We start from the raw sequence: 16,389 nt of genomic DNA, 5'->3' as shown, positions 1-16,389 counted from the left end.
CGACACCCAACAAAACAGAGCCCCGGTGGCTTGACGAACCGTCCCTCTAAGCTCCACGAAAGCTGTCGTCAGCCGTTTATGGATAACTGGAAACATCGGTTCTCACACCGTAGTCTGGGAGGAAGCAGCGGAACGTTACGTGGTCAGGTCTCCCTCTATCTCCGGCATCCTACTGTCCGTGCAGCCTCGGCAGTCAATGGCCGAAGACCGCTTTCTGCAGATTAAATGTTCGCTGATAAACACCCGTAAGGCGGGTGTGCTGAGTCCTGCGGCCTGTCTACGGGCACTTCAAGCGCCAAAACCCGTTCACGAGCCCTCGGAGAAATTCCATGCGCACGCGCGGAAGATGATGCCCTGCCGTGAGTCCCGTGTGGAGGGGTATTATTTTCCATACGTTCTTTGCGAGGGATCTGCAGGGGTGTCGTTTCCTTCTTGGCTTTAGTTGTATTCTTCCTGGGACATTGATCGGGGGTGTGCCTCTCTTGCACGACCCTAGTTCACAATGGAGCGTTTAGGGATGCTTCTCCACACCGCCGCTGTAAAGGTTCGAGAAACATTTTCAGCGGCGGGGACTTCGAGCAGGTCCGAATCTTCCGGGACGGAAGGGGGGCGGAGCAGTTTGGGCCTTTTGCCTCATCAGCTCCTTAGTGTTTCAGACTTGCTGGTCGCGGCCACCAATCTGTTTGCTCTCCGAATAACTGCGGGGACGTTGACGGATCGAATCAATCTGCAACTGCAGAGAGAGGCAGCAAGCCGTACCAGTCAAAATAGCGAGCTGGCCTCACACTGGCAGGCGGCGGATCCCGGATCCACGGCACTCCCAACTGAATCTCAAGATGCAGACCAGAGTGTCTATCGCCGGGCGGTTGCTCTAGGAGACACCGGGGGTCTGGAAATTTTCGTTGTTTGCATCTGGACTCTCATTTTACTTGTCGCGCTCAAGGGTACGATTGTAGCGTACGTCTGGAGCCAGTATACAGGACGCGCGGAGGCTAATTTGAGAGGGTCAGTGGGGGATGATTGCGATGACATCAACAAGAAGAAACGCCGGGGCACTTTCGCTCGTGTGCATAACCGTGTTTCTGAGCTCTTCCACGTGTCCTGTCTTCCACTATCTTCCTCTTACAGATGCTGCCCAGGAACGATTGCCTACGTGTACGTGCTTTGGCTAGCAACATGTTCCCTTTTACCGGTGGTGCTGGGAGCGCCACTGTCTCACTATGCTGCATGCCTATTTTTCGCGTCATATATGGCGTCGGTTGGCCTCATCTCTCCGGTTGCAGCTGCGATCGTAGAAGAGTTGAGAAACCTACGTGCGCAAAGGGAGGAAAACAGTGCGTGTTGCTCTTTGTTTCAAACAAGCTCTAAAAGTCGTAAGAGCCCTCCTGCGGAAGCGGGCACCCGTTCAAAAGAAGGTGCGACATTTCCACGCGAGGGACGCGCAGCGGGACTCCTTCAGGCCGTGTATTCGTATCTACCCGGTGATCTAGGCAAGCGTCTGCCGTTGGTTCTCTCACCTTTGCAGCTAGGGCACGCGTTCGCTATCATCGCATTCTTACCCTTTATTTCATGTAGCGTCAGCGCGCTGTTGTCATGCTATTTTCTTCCCCTAGACTGGCAAACCATTTTCATACATTTTCCCTACCCTGTGATCTTTGGCGCAGCGATCGGCCATTTCGTGGGTGCTACTGTGTCTGTGGTGCTAGCTGGTTTCGTCCTCGCATGCTTGAGCAGCACCAGTAGATCCCCCGGAGGGTGCGTCTTGGCGGCTCCAGTTTTGCAGGACATGCTGCTAACGCGGCATCAGGAGAACGATGATAGTGACTGGGAAGATTATGAGATCGAAGAAAGCGTGGGCGTTGCCTCTCCTGTGCCAGTAATGCGGGGTGTCAACAAAGCTGGAAGCGGTGTTTCTGAAGACGGAAGGGATCCTGGAACAAGCATACGCAGAAGGGGTAAGAAGGGAGCGGACGGGTCCGACGGTCTCTAATGGGCGGCGCAAAATATAGATTCCGGTTCATCCGGTCGAATCGGGCGGCGGCGACAAGCCGTGCTCAAACGCCGGCGGCGCTTCTGTCTCGCTTAAATGCCCCAAGGAAAATGTTTCTCTACGATAGTGTGGTGTTGCGTTCCCGTCGAGCACTTCTGCCGATCGTCTCGTACGCGCTTCACCAGCATGCGATCAATAGAAGGTGCCGTGAAAACTGACGTGTTATTTGTAGACATGCTGGGACTCGAAGACATCAGCCTGTGCGTTTCATCTACAAACTAACGTCGCGCAGTACACATGCCAATGTGATTCATGTGCAAGCGCGCACGGGTGCTGCAAATGGCAGTCCCGTTCGTTCCATAGCATTATTGGGTGTCTAAATCCAGCAATACTTCCTCGGGGAGTCTGACGTGGTGAAATTTTCTCTTGCGTGGCTCAGGGATGGATTGGCACGGCGGTCCATGAGCAACAAATCCTTTAGTCCCAGAGGCGTTCGGGTTTCACTGTGCATTTGCAACCCGCAGCCACCACGCCAAACAGTTCGAGTGTACCCAATTTTATCTGTCATGAAGTCGTGGACAGCTCAGAGCGCGCCGGGTAGGGGTACGCACAGGCGCCTCAGACTGGGAAGCTTAGGGGAGGCACCAGGGGTATGCTTTTGGTATGTCCGTTGCCGAGAAAAGCTGGACAGAATAAACTCTGGCGGAAACATAAATTTCACCGTGCTACGCTTTCCTCGCCTTTCATTGGTCGTTCGGTTACGTGGTGGTGGAAAACGGTATTCACGCCTTGTCGGAGACTCGGCATGCGTTCATTTGTGTAACAGTTCCAAAAATGTTACCTTGTGTCTCCCCAGCAGAGAATGCCTTTACATGGAAACGCTGGTACAGTGAACAAAGCTTGCCACCGAAACTCGAGTTTTGTGCTACATAGAGTCATTATGTGCTGCATCGAAAACTCTAGCGCTCATCCAGTCCGAGGAGAAGTATCCAGCACTCGCGCGTCGAGAGCACTGGCAGCTGAAAGCTTCCGAGGGCTTAACCGAGCAACCGTTTGGTGATCGATAAAAAGCTGCGATTCAGCGAGCAAGTCGATATGGAGCGCGGCTTCGTCAACGCGTGACACCTCCAGTGGCGGTCTTCGTGTGGACTAATCCCCGGCGGCAGCTGTGAAACACGGTGGAGAGTAGGGAAGCTTGACGTGAGATACTGGGTGATCCACAAGCCTCATTAGAGAGCGAAATTCACTTTTCCGGAGCACGCCTGTTAGCTCGCGGGGAATGGACCAATTGGCATGACGGCAGCGTAAAAGATAGAGAGGAGACGTGCTTTCCAACCGGCACAGCCCTGCCAGGCGTCGCAGCTGCCAAGCCCGTAGCCGGAGCGTTTGCTGCGCAGAATCAGGCTGTATACCAGCAGAAAAATGGAGGCTTTGTGATGTGCTTTCAGGTTCCCCCTGGTACGTAAGCGTCGTTCGGTCTTCAACCGGCAATTAAGGAAATACATTTCTATGCGTCACACGTCACACTGTCACTAAGTTAAGCCTCGAGTGCACAGGGGCACACAGTCCCTGAATTACCCAGATCATGGAGGTCAATGTTCTGCGTGATCCTTGGCCCTGGTGTGCTGGTCAGGTACCCACGTGTGGCGAGGCGTCGGCTACCCACCGTGCCTCGCCACCATCAGCAAAGGCATAGACATGTGCCAAGGCATACCGTAAACTGTCGTGTGTGCATCCGTGAACGCTAGCGCGAGGTGAGGATGATAAAGAAGCGTCACGCCATACATGCGTAGCGCTCGCCTTGGTCTAGAAGATGCGAGATGAATGCGCGATAGCGCAAGACAGCTTACATTCGCCGCATATGATTGTGTCTATGCATGCAATCAAGACAAAGGATTGGCTTTCAAAGTCTCCTGACTCACTGCAAGCGCGCTGCATGCTAGCGGGACCTATCCTTCCTTTAGAACGGACTCCCCGCTGAAACCAGGGGAATTCCGCGCTCTAGCCGTAGTATTCTTCACTGTCTTCGATCGCTTTGAGTGGGCGTCGGATGATGGTTTTCCGCAGGAAACGTGCACGCAACGGCGTGAGCTGACCACGCTCGTCCGTTTCCATAACCGGACTGCCCAGGATTCTTGTTCGTCGCCTCCCGCCTCGCCTGCGGCAGTAAATTATTAGCCGTTCTAGTGATACACGAATTTCCCCCAGGTACAAATCGTCGTTGCTGCCCAATGCGGAGTTTTTCTCTTTTGACGTGACGGGCATCGCGTGCCATGCTCCTGCAGAGACGCTCGGGCCTGCTCGTTTGTCGTGTGGCCTCTTCCGTCTCACGGTGCATATCCCTTCGTTGTGGAAAACCGTTTATGATTGCACCGCTGCGAAGTTGTTAGAGATTTCAGACTTTGTAATGCGAGCGGCCGTGCGATGTGTCACTTCCACGTTGTGTCTTGCGTCGGCGTGGCGAGAAACTAGATCCGAGCCGTCATATTGGTTTAGCATCCACCTTTCACACGACGAGATGACCGGCTGCATTACTTAGAGGGAGAGAATGTGTCACGCCGTCTTTTCCTTATGATTTCAGGCAGCGGTCTCGTGGCGCTGACTTCGCGTTGCTCCCGCGGGCCTGCGGGTGCGCCGCGATGTTCAGCCGGGAGGCAGATCGACTTGCTCCGTCGCGAAGCTGCTGTTTCTCGCAGGGGGTTCATTCCTTTATAAAATACCTACTTATGGTTTGATGTTCCACGTGTAGAAAGACAGTTTTATTTGTCTGCTGGATCTGTTCGGCGAGCAAATCCGGACGAGTTGAGGTTTCAACGCCACCTGCGATTACATGGGTCTCATTGCAGCATCTGTAGTTCGTGTTCCGTTTGCCCTGCTTCTCTTCGAAGGAGGCCGCTCTACCAGCACGGCCGCAGTCGGTGTTCCGTACGCCTCACCTCATTCTCGACCTGTGGCTGCGGACAGCATTACGGTGATAAACTCTTCAAGCATGGCGACAACTTAGATTGACAGCTGTTGCATGCCATGTCGTTCGGAAACCTTTCGTGCCCCGATGCGGTGATCGTCGTTTTCCTTCATGTAAAATACTCCAATGACTAAACCAGGATTTATCGAAGCGTCGATGTCCGCGGTGGCTTCACGGGCAATTCCAACTCAGCCGCCGGGGGCGGGGTGTCATTTTCGTTAATGCCGCTGATTGCCGACTCCGGAGGATGTCCATAGACGATTGCGGAAGCCGTAGAGGCTCAGAAATGTCTCCTGGGTTGGTTGCGTATGTGAGCGCGAGAGAGTTTTTATATACGTAAATAGGGTGCACATCGTGAGCGTCGCGTCAACGTTGTGAGCTGCTAAAGGGTTTTGCCACGGCCTTCAGTGGCCATCCTGGGAAGGCGGCAATGATCACACAGATTTTTTGACCTTGTTATTTTGGAGTTTCATCTGTATCCTCGCCTTCTCATCTAGTAGTGAGAGACGGCCCGCACGCGGGCGAGGCTCGACAGTCACATGGCGGTGGTACACCGTCACGTCATACACAGTGGCGTCTGCCTCACACGAGTCTCTTTCAAGGTCCTGGGCAAGCGCACAAGCTGAACCAACACGCTAAATTTTGTTGCCTCAGGAGGAGATTTATTCCGTCTTTTCCGTTAACCAAGGTCTTTACCAGCATTCATCCGCGAATCGATGAAATATCTAAGTCCGCCGGCTGGCCTGTGGGCTGGCGGGTTTCAGGAAGACCGTTCGATTCCATCAACGGGGGATGAAGCCGCTCTGGGGCGGGGTTGTCTTCAGTTGCGAAAGCCATTTACATTGGTGCAAGACGTCGCAGATCGTTGTGCATTGGCTACGCAGTGCTCAGGCGGGTGTGGGCATGCTGACTCTATGGACGTTTCTTCTGGACGGGTAGCGACGCATGAGCAAGGCGGCACAGCGAAACGCCTGTCAGTGACGCAGGGCGCTGCTTGCACAGACGCACTGCTCGAAGGCTCCCATCCGGTTGTTTACCTCGAGGACTTCCTTGGGCACGAAGTGCCTTCACTGTCGACGGTATGCAATCCGAACGATCCAAAGTGGTCGGCTGGCTCTGGCGCTCTTCCTGCGTTTCAGCCGTTCTGGGCCGCGCTGGCCGCAGTAACGGGGGAAGACCTATCCCTCTCCACTCCGAGTTCTACCACAAGAGAATATATGTCTGCGTCTTCCTTTGATGCTTCGTCTCCGCGAACTCAAAGGGAACATATGAATCGTCTCAATGACCGCGGCTGCCGAACTCCAGGCCCCCGCCAGTTGTCTGAAACGGGGTCTTCCAACCACGCGCGATGCTTGCCTTCAGCACGACCTCGAGTAGGCTGCTTGCTAGCACGCGGTGTTTCGAGCTTGGGTAACGGAGTCGATGGTACACAGAAATCTCCATTGGGAGGTGTAGGGGGGGGGGGGTGTTCTACCACTGACAGGGCATTGCCACCAGAGGAAGCAATCCATATGTGGTAAAGTCGGGCTGTGGTAGCTTTCGCCCTGGTAAGACAGGCGGCGCCTCTCACTGGCGGCAAAGACATTCGTGGCAAAACGCTGTTCAGGTGAGCTCCGGTGTTCCGGAGCTGCAGCCAAGGTCTGGCAGCGATCCGTAAAGAGGTTCGCGGCGCAACTGGATAGTGGAAATCCTAATGGGATCTTGGATGCGGACTGGACCTGCAGCGCCGCGACAAGCCAAGGCCAAGGCGAAGGGCGAAGTTCGCTGAGGAGAAAATGAGGCAGTTTACAATTCCAGAGTACACGAATGCTGGTAGCCGAGGGCGGGAAGAAGTAAGGGTTCATATGCAAAGCGAGCCACGTCCGATATCGGATATGCTTACATTTGGGGGTTTGGCGTGAGGCGCTAACAATTGGAAAGGGAAAGCGTTGTTGTCGAGCAAGCGTGACTGTTTGGCTCACTAGTATGAACTGGTATAGGCATAGGACTCGCACCGGTGAATCTGCTGCAGTTGCGGGCCCATTTCGATTGATTCACATGCGCACTACGGGACGTAGAAGAGGGTAACAAGAGTTCACGTTTTCAGACTGATTAGTATTTAGAGTGCGGAGGTTTGCCGGCCCTCGTAGGTGCCGCTTCAGCAGCTGCTGTAGTGATGGCCAGGCGCGTGCGGATCGGTGCTCAAATAGTACTACCAACTCGACGCACCTTGGCACCGTGTTCCCGCCTCTGTCTTTCGCGTAATGCTGTCGCTCCTTTGTCTCATCAAAAGCAAGCGCACTCAGTGAGAGAGATGTCTTGGTAGTGCCTGCCATTATACGCGCACATTCTTGGAAACTAGTCGGCAAGGTGGTTCCAGTCCCCGGGCCAAACAGGGCTCTGCCAGACACCACCACAGTCAAGTAGATACAGGAGCGGGCCCCTAGTAGATTTGCCAGCGACTATGAAAGAGGAGGGGAAGGCAAACAAGGCAAACGTGGGGGAAAGGCCTCAGTTGCCCACCTTTCCTCCGGCAGCCAGTGTCTACCTTCATTTTCCGCGAACGAACCGTCGCCTGCCGGTTTCTTGGCTTTCGTGCGATGCGGCTCAGGAGAGCAAAAAGGGAGATAAGCTTGCCCTGGTTCGTTGCCCTTGTTCCCCATTCTGTATGCGAGTCTTGTGTAGGTGCCTCTGCACAGCACAGTCACTCTCAGCCGCGTTGATCTTTCTTCGACCAATTAGTCTAGCACCGCGTTCCACAGTACAGATGGAATCAGTGAATATTCGAGTGCGGCATTTATTGGCTGCCATTTTAGAACGCTGGCGGAGCAGGCGCACTCGATGCATACCCCTGCAAGAGGGCAAATCCATCATGAAGTTAATTAGTTTTCCACGTGGACACAGTAACATCGTTAAATGACCTCATTAGTGAGTTGCCTATTCAAAATTGTCGTTCCCCGAGTGTGGTACGACCCTTAAACGGGTCGCGACGAAGGGTGGAATGTGCTGCTGGCACATTGCATCGTGTTCTCGTTCAGTTTATTGTTCCAGGCGTCTATAGGAGGGGAGAGGCCCATGCTTGCCATGCGTATAGTCAACCAATGGGGAACCGGATCGTTCAAGAGGGGGGGTCATCACGTACTTCGCTTCACTATCACAGACCTGATGTGGCGGTTAACAGTATCAGAAGAGCCTTATCATGCGTGGTATGTGTAACGGGTTTACTCTTGTCCGCGAAAATGTCTTGATGGAAGCAGGGCCTTGGCACAGAGGGCATCTCATTGGAGGGTGCTGAGACAGGGAGATACAACACGACGGTAGATGGGCAATGCGCACGTTTCAGTATGCAGCAAGAGGGATAACGGCAGAAGGTTGCCCAGTTCTGACAGACATGCTCAGTTGCAAGACATGCCAGTAGGATGCTTCAGGAAGGTGGTGGTGTCTTGCTAAGTTTTACGACCGCTTGCAAGAGTATATCGATGGTGCCTGCGGTTTTTACAGCAAAACATGACACTCGTTGTAGATATTTTGTAGCTAACGATGGGATACACTTCGGACAAGATAGTTGACCTTGATGCCGTATGAAAAGATGGCAGTTCTGGTTGCGAACGTCTTCTGTCGCGAAAGCAAAAGCTTATGATGTTTTCTGTGCATGGACGATTTGTGAGATGTTTTGAAACCTCTCCTCTTGACGTGGAATTCGCTGTAAATTGCGACGCAGCCGCCTGCCCCTACGGAAAAAGACGCAGGAAGGGAACGCATGTTTTTTTGTTCGTTGCAGCTGGTCTAGACGATAGTGGTTCGCCAGACGTATCCTTACGGGAGTTTCAGCCTTTGCTTCCCACGAGCTGCATAGACTGGCGATGGCGAGAGGGACAGCCATGTTCAATGTCTGCGATTGCCGTCAGGCTTTTGTAACGAGCGTAATGTGCCGCAGAAGGTACGTGCTTCTCCCGGGATGTAAAACATTTTACAAGCTACCCGCCTGAGTAGGCAACCAACGGCGATGAGAAGACGCACTCTACTGATGACAGGCCTCCATGGAAGAAGCCGGTCACGGTCAGAAAATCCTCGAGAGGTCATTCGAAACTGCGCGTTTGTGGCCTTCGCTGAATTCTGGAGGTGACTGGTCAGTGTTCACCGATTATATACCATGAGTTGACTACTGACTTCTGGCTAATGGTACTTGCCTGCTATGGAAATCTGTAGTCCAGAGTATGATATCTACAAACGTTACACTGGTGAGGTAAGCCACCGTCCCAATGTCGAATATTCCCGGCGACGCTTCGTGTACCCTCGTCTCATTTGTATCATTTCATTGACGCACCCTGTGCCCGCACCCTCTCGTGAGCCCAAATCCACCTGTCGACAAACAGTGCTTCAGCTGGCCACGAAGAAATCTACGATACTAGAAAGAAACATTATGGACCCAAGGAACGCGGAAACCGCGCAGCCACCCCTCGGGTGCTCTGATGACTGCAGAGACAGGCCTTACTTCTATAGAACTCAACGAAGCAGCAGTGTGTGAACGGCGATATGTTGCTCCATGACCTGACCATTCACGGCCCTTGTTGGCTACTCTCTCGCGGCACGAGCCGCGATCCACGTAAACAGGGGAACAATCTAGGTGCTCTCAGAACTACCGCAGACGTGTTCATTCCTCGCACGTCAGTCGAATGCTGCTGAAGTCTAAGGTGCACCCTGGGGCGTAGCGCCTTCATCTCTACGGGCACAGAACTGTAAGCAGTAGCGCGTGATTCAGAAACGGGACTCTGCTCGGCTTCGGATGCTCAGTAGATAAGTCTGTAGGCGCGCACCACTACATGCCGCATTTCCAGCTCACTTGGCTTCGGAAACACACATCTCTCTCAGCGTGTGACTTGGCCGCGTCGATGGAGTAGTCTTCCTCCACAAGCCCTCCCTTCCGTGACGTCGCCCGTTGCAGGGTCGAGTTCACGGGATGAAGACAGACCGATTGGCACAGATAAATCTGTGATGACCATTTCGCATGACGGTAGAGCCCCAAGGCTCAAACATTGGCGAGGTGTAACGCGTGACAAACTTCACAAGCCAGCACGCATGTGAGTCTCTGCCACAGCGGAGAGCTCCAACATCACAAAGGGAGCCGGTCGACAGAATGACATCCCTACTGTGCACCACGGTATTGGGGAGGGATCCAGTCGTCTGGGCTAATGTCTGCGTCTCTCCACTTCTTCGCGCGTCTCGCCTCCAGGTACTGGCCATAAGCATGGTGATCCAGATGTCCGCCCCAGTAATTCCACCTGTGAGAAACAATGCACAATCACAAGGTGCACAGCCACCCTGACGTCAGAGAAGAGTTCTGCAGGTGCTTCCGTCTTCAGTTACACCAAATGAGGACAAACAATGAAGGACAGTGCTGCACCAGAGGTAATACGTGCAGGGTCATTCTATTTCACTCCTAATTCAAATAGCAAGTGACGTTTCCTACATAACCAGAGAACTTGTGTTTCCTGTTTCTATGCTCCTAGCATCGGAAGCCTCCGTCTAAATATTCCACTTTTCCGGACGAACTCAACGTCAGCACCGTAGAATGCACCGTACGAATTTTGCGTTTCAGCTTGTGGAGATATGGATTTTTCTCAGCGGTGGCTGTCTTGGCGCAGCTACGCACGCGACGGAAGCACGAACTGATGCACACATGGTAGGAATGCACAGTGTGAGGACTATGGCAGAGTACACTCCTGGACATGTCTCCTTCATACCTGAAATTCTTGAAGTACTCGTCCCGCGGAATGCGCTGCTCAATCGGTTCAAAGCGTTGCTCGTAAAAGACAAAAGCAAGGAAAGGGCACGCCACAATCACGATGCTGAGTACGATCATGCCAAGCCAGTTCAGCATGGGAAGCATCATCTGGCCAATCTGCTTCCACGTGTACTTCTGCAGCATGTTCTCCACGTCGAAGAACGAAGCAATTTCGGCGTGCGTGCACGCGTGCACCGACGGCAGTTTTCCAATGTCATACTGGTAACCTGAGCCAAGGAAGTAAGCATTACGACAGAACACCACCGGTTCACTGTGCATACCGTTTCCGTACGCTTACATGCCATGGAATCAGTTTTAAGGGATCACCTCCGTAGCCGCGAGAAAGCGTGCACCCGGAAGGACGGAGTGCCAAGATGTCTTCCACCTTCTACTCCTTTACCATCAGTGGGGGATTCCATCTGTCCGCCGGCGCACGGCACCGCTACTATATTCGCCTAAGAACTGCTAGCAGGGCATTCCATGTGAATCCCGTCTGTACTTAACAGCTTCTGACTTTGCCTGTTTCCGCAGTGGAGTGGGGCACCGAGCAGGGAGCCTCGCCTCCACGCGCGGTTCCACTTAGCCGTTGCCTCCCTCTATTCCACGTAAATGAGGTCCGAGGAAAATACTGAAGCGTGATGCTAACGTTCGGCGTGCGGTAGGAATATCACTTTATGAGGTGGTGCAGGGGCGATCGTACCCTTTCCATGACGTGGATGGGCCTTACCGGATCTCTGAGGAACTCTTGTAGTGAAAGGGCTAATCCATTTGTGCTCGTGGATCTTGCGCATGTCCAACCCCTGATACGGACGCGGAGCCCGAGCTTCGAGGCCTTCGGGATGAAACTGCTTATTCGTCACAGAGAAGGACTGCAGTGGTGCAGCAGCGAACAGCAATCGGCGGTGGCTCAAAGTGAAGAACGCCGGGGCCGCTCGGCACCCGAGACGCAGAACGTCAGCCCGAGGAGAGGCCGCCATCTCCCTGCAGCGGAGTAGGAAACTGTGCCTTCAGGCACGGAGAAGGACTAAAGTGAAGAATCGGACACAGTACGAAAACGAAGTAAAGGGCAGAGAAACTGCGTCGCCAGTTCTTGTACTTAGACGCACCAGCGTGCATGCGACAAAAAACTCATTGAAGCCCTTTTCTGATACAATGGAAAACAAGATAATCTTGGTTTGACCGACGTGTAACGATAATCGCCCGTTTTTTTCACGCCATAGGAGGAACCGCGGCTACTGTCCCTGGGATTGCACAGGGCGCCATGCAAACTGTCACACAGGGTGCGCGATGGGAATTCCAAGTATGTCCTCCTCTTTTGGTTGCCCCGAGCGTCGGACGCGCATGCACATTTGAACCCCCCGAACTTCGCGTGCCAATTCGGATCGCGGAATCAGTCTACGGATTCCACGTGCGTTGCTGTTGCTGCATTGAAGCCGGGTGTAGAAGTGACAACTCGGCGTATTACAAATCAAGAACTGCGTCCTCCTTCTGCACCCGCTGAATCGCCCGCCGTTGTGACGTTGTGATGGCGCCTTGTCTGCTCCGCAAACTCGTGCACGTTGTTGCAAGACCACTTCTGAAATAGGCAGTAGAGGGCGGCAAAGAGATCAAGATACTCCTCTGCGTATCTGGACGAGGCGAGGAACAGCTCGGCTCGCGGTACCATGAACTGGTAAGCCTTTGTTGCCAGCGGGAATGCCAGATTAGCTCCCGTCCATGGCGTTGTGGTAGTGTCTTTGCGGTGCGTCATCGAGAGGGTCGCACTTTGATGGGGAGGCAACGCAGGTCGTGACAAAGACTCTGTGGACGAGGCGAAACTCTCGTCGACGTATACGTCCCGGCCGGCCACGGCACTGCTTGGCGTTCCGTAGAACTGGGTAAGCATGTCATGCTGGCCATGAATATCTCGGCCTTCATCCCCCTGCGAGTGTGATTCACCGGGAGGAGCCGGGTAAGACTGGCCATGTCCACCGTCTGCACCCGCTCCGTACACCAGGCTAGCAGCTGGCTCAGTGAATGCGAAGCCTGCGTAATTGGTGGACGGCGATGGCTGGAGCCGTACGGTGCCCCCCGTGTTCTTCATGAACTCGATTGCTTCGTGAAGTTTCCCACGAGTCGCAGAGAAGAGCCAGGATTGCCGCAGTGGTGGTGCTAGAGGGACCGTTGACTTCGCACGTTCTTGGCCCGCCTCCCGGGGAGATAGGACAGATGGGTTGTCGCCGGCTTTCACGTCTGAACCAGGGTGTCGCACCTCAGGGCGAAACCGATGGTGGCTGTGCTCTGTCTCGGGAGAGGTATACCAGCTAGCTGTGCTGAAAGGGGGAGGAGCACGCGGTGAGAGGCTCGCGCCGGGGCTGTTGATTTGCACGCGCACATGATTTTGCTCGGGTTCATGTCTCGGTTTGTTGCCAACATGTTGTTCCCCTTCGCGAGTGATCCCCAATGCGGTTCGCGTCGCCTGTACCGGATGAGCGTCTGGCACTGCTGAGGCAATGCCATTGAATGAAGACTCGGGCACCAAGTCGGGTTGTACTGCTGTAGGCAGGGTACCACTCACCAAGCCCCCGTGCTCAGGAAGCACAGAAACCGCCGCGTACACATGAGGCGTCAAAGTGATAGACGGAGTCGGCTCATCGCTAGTGAGGACTGCATCGAACTCTAGTGGTTGCCGGCGACTCGCTACTGTGCTAGCGTGACCTAGGCTCGCGCCAGCAATGGCGATACATGACACAAACGTGACCACAAAGCCGAACATGGAAATCGCTTTGCTACTAAGAACTACACACACAATTATTATTTTTCACTGCGATACATTTATGCCGACGTTTGTTTCGGCTTTTGCAGGCATCTGCGGATGACGGCTGACCCACGGCTCAGCCAGACCTCACGCGTGCTCGACGGTGGCTGGAAGTACATCTTGCCAAGCCGCTGTTGCACCCGCACGCTGTTTCTTCTGCGAGCATCTTGACAAAACTGCCACCGCGATTGGGCTGCACTCTTCACAGTAAGCGCAGTGCTGTCCCCGCATAAGTTGCACCATATTGTGCCACCTTCAGAATAGAAACGGCTCTCCAATTAAACATCGGGACAGCGCCGCCGTTTACGTTTTACTGCACTGGCCAGGGACCGGGGATAATAAGTCAGATAATATTGGGAGTTCTAATCCTCGTCAAACTATGGAGAAGCACCGGCATTTACATGGAATAGATTTACGGTATCTCCGAACATATCTCTGCTATAGAAGATAAAGCCACATATAGTAGCTAGTACTGCACCAAGAGATAGCTCACGTATTACATCTGACGGTGAACTAGCGTTCCTAACTGAATCTTGTTCAATGACAAGGGAGGTCCAGTGGGGTGGTGGTGTACTGCATATCATAAAGAACTTGGTTGTCTGTATCTCATAACCGGAGTCGTACACGGAACCGTTAAGCTCAATTAGCTGTTTTCATCCACAACAAATTTACAAACAGTTGAAAAACGTACTCCAGGGGCAACGCCAGGAAGGAAACACTTGGTCCACAAAGCATAAATGTCGTAAGGTATGGCTTTGCGTTCCACTGCGCACAATCATTAGCTCAGTGAAAGTTGTTTTGAACAGCTTCTGAAAGTGCAGCGTCTGCACCTGATGCTATGGCTCCCGCTTTCACCTGGAGCATCTTAATAACACTCGCTCCCACAGGTGTCCCGCCGAGACGAAGCACGTGCCACTTGTTCTTCATGAAAACCATCGATAACCAAGTGCCGAGGTTTTCTTCCTCTCGACTTGGGTCCACCACCCACCACTGTGACATCACGTTGGAGAATGTGACGCTTATTGGCCTGCTAGACAAAAAGAGCTTTCGCGCGCCGAACGTAACGAGACTGCCTGATGTTTCTGTAATAGTGGCGGATGACGTGTTTCCTTCAGGCGGCAGTTGCTTCCACCACTTCGCTGTTCTGTCCCAACATACACCTGGTAACACGGTATTCTCGAGTGCCGCCACTGCAGCGAGCAAAGCGAAATCCAACGGATTGCCGTCGTACTCAAGACAGACAATATGCACGTTTAAATGCCATGCAAATTCCCGCCCCAACTGCGCTTCTGTGTGTTCGTTCTCTGACGAGGAATGAGCGCCATTTTCTTCGTCTGTAATACCATCATCATCTCTGGAGCCTCGTTCCCTAGTGTCAGCACCTCTCAGACGTAACTGAGAGCTGTCGAAGACAAAGGACGAGTTCAGCACATCCGTTATAGCACCTGAAATAAGCAGCGGTGCGTTGACAGCCGGCCCACCTGCATCGGTAAATTCTGCTCCGCAGATCTTCGGGAACTCTACAGTCGCGACGATTCTGCCAGTCGGCGCAACATTGCAACGCTCACCCGATTCCAGAGAATCATTCCCAAGTTCCCCCGATATGAATGATTTCAATGAGTGCCTAATACCGCCGCTGCACTCCCTCGCAGCTGCCCTCCCCACTTCGCACCGAACTCCCGCAAGATAGTAGTTGTTGCCCGCCCGGACAGAGGCCGATCCACAGCAGTTGGCGAGTGTATTCGAACAAATGCGTGGCTGTCTGTATGTAAGAAAAGAACGGCCGTCAGCTCGGACACGTTTGATAAGAAAACGCCGCTGAAATTCAGCCGGTAGAACAGCTCGGAAAGCCTCACAGTCCATGGTGCGCCATGCCCTGTTCGCGGTGCGCTAGTGTATACCGAGTGACACGGGTACCAGTGACGGAAGCGCTCCGATCAGAAAATGGCAGCTCTTCACTCACACGTACTGCGGTTCGCAAACGAGATTTCACCATTGTCCTGAGCGCACAAACGAATACAAGACGGAAACCCGCTTCAGAGAGTTAGCAGTTCAACGGTTCACCAGAGCGCCACAGATGGCTACCCAGGTTCGCACTGTCAGCCGCGGACACGAAGTCACCCCTCGCCACGACGCAGCACCAGCTCCCAAGTGGGGGTGTGCTGCAACATAGTCGGGACTGTTAGTCTTCACTTTTGAGTATGCTATTTTGCAGGGAAGAGAGATGCTCGACGCTGCACGCCATCTCCGTCCGCATGCATGCATCTGCTCCCGTGATCGACCACGTTCTTGTCGACCTGGGCGGGTGAGAACCAGACATTCGCCCGCAGTGGCAACGAAACATGGTAGTGGCTAATACCGCAAGAACATTTCCTATTTCCTGGGGTACGCTTATCTGCAAGACAAACCACCATACTGAGAGCAATATGGCGGGTATACCTGGTCTTTTCCGGCCAGGTACGCCTACACAGTGGGCTCGATTAGCCCACGGCGACTCTGCAGTTGCCCCCGGCATATCCAGGGACAGGATATGCTGAAGAGAAGAGAACGGAGCATCTGCCATGGCATCGCCTCTGACCAACAAATCACGAGAAAAGAGGGAACAGTGACATATACGGAAGAGTGCGCAACCGCAACGCTGAGCAGGGGCGGTTGCCGTGCCGATACGGGAGCGACTTTTGTACTGGCAGATTAATCGAGGGAGGGATGCTCGCCTAAAACTTGGAATTGTCTAACAGTGTTTCTAACAACAATTAACCACACACACGGTTAAGCCCTGATGAGGGGGGGGACACACCTAGGACGAAGAAGTTTCGACGAATCATACACTTCCGTTGACGTGGGCAACGCGAGATATGGCTAAGCCTGAGAAC

The 16,389-nt window shown here is 53.5% G+C and overlaps 4 protein-coding genes across 4 annotated transcripts; 1 reads left to right on the top strand and 3 right to left on the bottom strand.

Moving 5' to 3' along the window:
• Positions 1 to 502: 502 nt before the first annotated feature.
• Positions 503 to 1,990, top strand: BESB_067550 (uncharacterized protein; the record flags this gene model as incomplete). Its single annotated transcript, XM_029365148.1, has 2 exons — positions 503 to 944; positions 1,707 to 1,990. 2 exons carry the CDS (start codon positions 503 to 505, stop codon positions 1,988 to 1,990), a joined length of 726 nt encoding a protein of 241 aa, XP_029218731.1.
• An 8,090-nt stretch (positions 1,991 to 10,080) lies between these two features.
• BESB_067540 (uncharacterized protein) lies at positions 10,081 to 11,696 on the bottom strand (the record flags this gene model as incomplete). The annotated part of the gene is made up of 3 exons (XM_029365147.1): positions 10,081 to 10,216; positions 10,679 to 10,946; positions 11,447 to 11,696. The coding sequence occupies 3 exons, from the start codon at positions 11,694 to 11,696 to the stop codon at positions 10,081 to 10,083; spliced, it is 654 nt and encodes a 217-aa protein (XP_029218730.1).
• Positions 11,697 to 12,187: 491 nt separating this feature from the next.
• BESB_067530 (uncharacterized protein) lies at positions 12,188 to 13,474 on the bottom strand (the record flags this gene model as incomplete). The annotated part of the gene is made up of 1 exon (XM_029365146.1): positions 12,188 to 13,474. The coding sequence occupies one exon, from the start codon at positions 13,472 to 13,474 to the stop codon at positions 12,188 to 12,190; it is 1,287 nt and encodes a 428-aa protein (XP_029218729.1).
• Positions 13,475 to 14,299: 825 nt separating this feature from the next.
• On the bottom strand, positions 14,300 to 15,379 carry BESB_067520 (uncharacterized protein; the record flags this gene model as incomplete). The annotated part of the gene is made up of 1 exon (XM_029365145.1): positions 14,300 to 15,379. The coding sequence occupies one exon, from the start codon at positions 15,377 to 15,379 to the stop codon at positions 14,300 to 14,302; it is 1,080 nt and encodes a 359-aa protein (XP_029218728.1).
• Positions 15,380 to 16,389: the final 1,010 nt, after the last annotated feature.

The sequence above is a fragment of the Besnoitia besnoiti genome, chromosome VI (genome assembly GCF_002563875.1).
Source record: "Besnoitia besnoiti strain Bb-Ger1 chromosome VI, whole genome shotgun sequence".
NCBI classification, from domain to species: domain Eukaryota; phylum Apicomplexa; class Conoidasida; order Eucoccidiorida; family Sarcocystidae; genus Besnoitia; species Besnoitia besnoiti.
This window is presented reverse-complemented; position numbering and strand designations above follow the sequence as displayed.